The 5,067-nt window shown below is 35.9% G+C and overlaps 1 protein-coding gene across 2 annotated transcripts; it reads right to left on the bottom strand.

Moving 5' to 3' along the window:
• On the bottom strand, nt 1–4,281 carry LOC103433814 (uncharacterized). 2 transcript variants are annotated; one of them, XM_008372102.4, is made up of 8 exons: nt 3,891–4,281; nt 3,606–3,749; nt 3,302–3,485; nt 2,774–2,847; nt 2,249–2,398; nt 1,622–1,907; nt 860–1,093; nt 1–760 (listed from the first exon to the last, which is right to left on the bottom strand). In XM_008372102.4, exons 3-8 carry the CDS (start codon nt 3,455–3,457, stop codon nt 395–397), a joined length of 1,266 nt encoding a protein of 421 aa, XP_008370324.1. In that variant the 5' UTR covers nt 3,458–3,485; nt 3,606–3,749; nt 3,891–4,281; the 3' UTR covers nt 1–394. The 2 variants fall into 2 exon arrangements, with proteins under 2 accessions (XP_008370324.1, XP_070676863.1); XM_070820762.1 differs by lacking the exon at nt 2,249–2,398 and having other exon boundaries at nt 3,891–4,169.
• Between the last annotated feature and the right edge of the window lie 786 nt (nt 4,282–5,067).

Below are 5,067 nucleotides of genomic sequence, written 5' to 3'. Positions count from 1 at the left end.
TTTGCTCGGAAAGAAGGTAAAAAATGAATAAACATGAACCATGTACCATGTTACAGTTCAGAATAATATTTCAATGTCAAGTCCAAGACATCCCCAACAGACAACAGAACTCTTTCATTGTGCAACGAAAAATGCGAAAAAACCAAATCGATTTTCCTATTGTGACCTAGCAAGTATGACAATTAGATTTTCCATATCTACAAAACAAGACATTGAAAACAATCTCAGTGGGAAGCAAGATATTAGTGACGAAAGTGCATCAAACCACAGAGAGAAAAAGGGAGTATACCCAGCACCAATTTCACCACACTATTAAGCAAAGGAAGCTTTCCATTTCAAAACTGTTTTCCTTGTAAGAATATTCTTCATACGTGTCTACCACAGATTATCGTTGTCACCTAGTGCCACCTTCATTTGCTGAAGGAACCTTCGCGGGGTAACTGTTCAAGTCTAAGTCGATGAGTGACATGTCATACGGCACTGATGCAGAATTTGAGGTATCAACAAGAAGGGAAGACTTCATTGCATCTGAACTCGCAGACTCGGGTACTGGACCAGAACTATCCGGAGTGCTTGAGCTAGAAGATGAAAGACTTGAAAGCTGTATGTCATCTATCTTGTTCCCAAACATGTTCTTGTTTCTTCTGACAGTATCCATCTCTGGGCCGGTCGGCACAAAGGTGCGTGACCGGTACTTCCTCTTTCCCTCGTCACCCTCACTAGGGTTGTAGAGTACATAATCATGGTAAGTAGGGGCAAACTGCACACAGTTCAATATTCTCATCAGAAAGGTTGAGCAAAGCTAAAAGAGAAATCTTATGCAAGGGGATATCAGGAAAAAATAATTTGAAACGCTCACCTGGTGGACTGTATCATGGTAAAAGTCATTCAACTTTACGGCATGTGAGAGGCTTCCAGTCAGACCTCGAGGCCCGCCAATATTTGCACCAGCATACTCCTTGTAAGGGAATGCATATAAATGACCAATAGCAGCAATAAGCATCTCAACACATATTATGAAATCTTGGTACCGAGCAGCATTCTCTGCATTCTTTATTAACCCAGATTTCGCAGCAAGGAAGACCAACACACCCTAAATGGCAGACAATAAGAATCAGAAACTGAATAAGTTAAAAACTTAAACTTTACTATCAACAAAAAAAAAAAAAAAAAAAAAAAAAGGAAAGGGAAACAGACAAAGAACGTAAAATACAATACTGCAAATCAAATTATAGCTCTGTTCTATGAAATAATAGGAATAAACGACAAAGTTATTTCTTTGGTACATGTTTATACACAATTACAAGTTAGTATCATATGAATAATCCAACGTTATATGCACCAACTTTTATCCACATTCTGCTACTAATGTGCACCTATTTCACAGTTCCACATTTTCAAGCAGCATTTGGTGAGCCTAAAGGAAGTTTGGCCCCATATAGTTTGTTTAAATTAATGTGGCAATAGATGCCATCCATACTCAAAAACTGCTTTTAGAAGAAATCATCTTCTGCTCTTCATGCATAAGAATGTGATCAACAACCAAGTGCAAATTGCTAATACACAAGACACTGAACAATAAGTAGATTACTGTGACTATTACAGTGAGAAAAACGTTTACCTGCCAATAAGTGAGGAAAACCACAGATTTGATTATAATAAACTTTGGAACTGGATTGAAAGGCTGGAGTAGATCTCTGCAAGCAAAGTAAAACAATGCCAGAGCATAGAGAGCTGTTGTATATGAGATAGTGTAGATAATAGTGAGATACAGGTATGACTGTGTTGGACTGAAATTTCCATCTGCATATTTCCCCTTTGCATAAAGTATGAGTGTAACAACAGCTAATACAGGCTTCAGGATCACAAACTGCAAACATCCTTGTTTGCACCTACGTATAAAGCGCCTGCATTAACAGTTTCATATATGTGAGTTTATCAAACAATCATCTCATATGTATAATACGATGACATATTGTTATATAAAAAAATCTCATTATTGTCCAGATATCTCCTTAGTCATGCACGGAATCTTCCTATTATGTAGAGAAGCTGATTTTATGCATGTAAATTTAAACAAGGTATTCACAAGTTAAATGAAAACCAACAAACATTTTGAAATAGTACCCAGATAACTGAAATAGACAAAGATGTTCCCGTGTAATTCAGAATTTTGTGATTCTTTTTACAACACAAATTCCTGGCTTGCAGATAACATCTTGGTAAATTAATCATAGATTGTACTCACCCATCCAGGGGTATGGGAGGGAGGCAACATGTCATCAGAACCACGGAAGGCTTTAGAACCCTACCACTTAGACTTACAACAACAGATCCTGGGCCCCCAACCCATGCCAAGCACAGCGATAAAAAATTATAAATGACCCAAGCTTCATAGCTGAAACAGAATGGGAAAAAAATAGCATGAGAATAAAACAATATAGTGCCTGCAATAATCAGACAAACTGACACTTGAGCCCTAGAGGGTAATAAACAGATGAGAATGAGCGAGTATGAGGGTGAGAAAGAGAGAGAGAGAAACAAATGGGAGGAACATTTTCCCTTGGGTTCACAGGATTCTCTCTTGACAAGAGGTTTGCCCTTATACCTGGAATTTAAGGGGAAAATGGTGGAAACAATTTCCTCCTTTACTTTATCCCTTTCTATGTTCTTATCTAAAATGGGAAAAGGCAAAGAAGGCCAGAAGATAAACAAAGTATTCTTCTCAATTATACGTGCAGTGAAACATTTGAATAAATGAAGACATACTTACACTTCTCTAATGGAATTAAAGTAGATTGAACCCACAGGATTAACAAGGGATAAGAACGACATCAATGCATATACCTGTAAAGGAAAACAAAGTTCATATTGGTTACGTACAAAACAAACGCGAAGAAATGCATATCTTGATGTTCAACCAATACCCAAACAAGCGAAATTTCTATCAATACAGATTACAGTAACAAAGAATGCAAGAGTTCCACTGATTCTATCACAATCTTCAAATTTCAAAACTTTTTGTTCTTCTGGCCTTACTTTGTCCATTCTATAGCGTGCACGACCAGAACAGGCTTAATCAGGAAAGAAAGCATGCAATCACACTATCAGATTGGAAAATCAAATGGCCAGATAATACAAAGCATGTAAACCATTTTCAGTACATTCTCATATAATTTCTTTTCAAATACATTGAACAAATCCTAAAAGGTAAAAACAACTAACTAAACCCAATTCTTCATGTGGCAATGCATTTACGTAGCATTTCAGAGTTGGTTTTTTCTTCAAATTAAGTACTCACCGGGACCATGAAGATGATGCGGACAATGTATCTCTGATAAGTCGGTTCTGTGTAATTCATGAGGTGCCTGTAGATGTGCATAATGGCCAAAGCCATGGCTCCAACAGTACAGAAAAAAGCAATAATGCTCAGGTAGATTGGGGTCGACTCCGCCATTCCGAAAACTTGTAATCCAATCAAGCCCCTTTGCACATTAATTGCAATAAAAACTCAAAAGTATTAGCAAAACATACACATTTTGCATCAGCAGCAGTGTGTATTCAATTGAATGGACAAAAACAAAGGGCTATCGAATGATCAAAACCTGAGCAACACCAGCAGTGTCTATTCTCCCTCTAAGGCAACAGCTTTGCTTGCTACAAGTTGAAGAATTCCATCGAAGTGAGGGAAGGGAAGGGGAATTCGTAAACCCTAACCCTCACACTCTATTTGAAATTGCTTGAAACGCCTGCAACCGTTGAAAAAAATATCCCAAAAATTAAAAAAAAAAAAACCAAAAAAATGAGAATTGTAAACAGATCAATTCAATTGGATGGAAATTAATTGGGGTAGACGAAATTGAAAGCGAAAGCTCGAAGCAAAACATTACCTTTCAAGAGTTCCAAGAATTTAGAAATCGGGCGGTGAGGCGTGTAGGTCAATTTCGAGGGAGATCTGCGAACCAGATGCGAAAGGATGGTCCGATAGATCAAAGGAAGAAGAAGAAGAAGCAATTCGAGCAAATGGCTTCCCACACGAAATGCTTTACTGGCTGGAATCTAACGAAGGCGGCTTCCACTCCCGCTGTATTTACAATTAATCGACAAAAATGGGAATCCACCGTGAAAATTTTATGAAATGAAATTTGATAAATCCCCGATCTTTTTTCAATCTTTTATTCGATAATAGCTGTGTTTACACTTATTATCGAATATTTTTGCAATTATCACTTAAACAAATTATATTTTTTCAATTAACCATATGAATTTTAGAGATCGACTGCAATACGGGCTCGTTTAGAAGTTTCTTTAAAATTATTGAAATCGTTTTTCAAAAAATTAGTTTTTACTTTAAAAAATACTTGAAGTATTTCTTACAAGAAAGCATTTTAAACATTTTTATAGAATTTACTTGCATTTTTATTAAGAATTGATTAGAAAATATTTTCACCTAAAACACTTACAGTTATTTTAAAAGCACTTTTCAAACAAGTCATACAAGCTCGTTTGGATGTGTTTTTAAAATGACTGAAAACGTTTTTAGTGAAAATATTTCTAGAATCAATATTCAGTAAAAATGTAAGTAAATTTTGAAAAAGCACTTAAAAGTGCTTCATGGAATAAGCACATAATTAGTGCTTCTTGCAGAAAGTACTTTAATTGCTTTTGAAACCCAAAAACATTTTTTGTAAAAATGCTTTCAGTAATTCTAAAATCACATTCAAACGAGCCTTACATTATCATAGTTTTGTATTATATGAGAAATGCTAAGGTGGCTATCTCAAAATGGAATTCTACATAAATTTTTATCAACTTACAATTTAACGTTAATTTTTATACTAATATTATAGAATAATATGCTAAAAATATGATTTAATAGAGAATTCATAGAAAATCACTTTGAAAGAGTTTGTTAGCATTTCTCATGATGAATTAACGACTTGGATAAAAAGGCAAAATGCAATAACGGCCGGGTAAAAGGGAAACCCGGGTTTCCGGGTCGATCCGCAGTTTGAATTCCGACCCGACAAGAATATCCGCTTTTAAGGGAGAAAATATTAACCGAGG

This window comes from Malus domestica, chromosome 04 (genome assembly GCF_042453785.1).
Source record: "Malus domestica chromosome 04, GDT2T_hap1".
In the NCBI taxonomy this organism is placed as follows: domain Eukaryota; kingdom Viridiplantae; phylum Streptophyta; class Magnoliopsida; order Rosales; family Rosaceae; genus Malus; species Malus domestica.
The sequence above is the reverse complement of the archived record's forward strand: the minus strand, read 5'-3'. Positions and strand labels throughout refer to the sequence as shown.

Excerpts from the sequence above, each read along its gene's own strand:
- LOC103433814 (XM_008372102.4), bottom strand. The coding sequence starts at position 3,457 with ATGGCGGAGTCGACCCCAATCTACCTGAGCATTATTGCTTTTTTCTGT. Across the intron at positions 1,908-2,248 it reads CCTCCCATACCCCTGGATGG|GCGCTTTATACGTAGGTGCA; the intron begins GTGAGTACAATC and ends CTGTTAATGCAG. Across the intron at positions 1,094-1,621 it reads TTTTCCTCACTTATTGGCAG|GGTGTGTTGGTCTTCCTTGC; the intron begins GTAAACGTTTTT and ends TCTGCCATTTAG.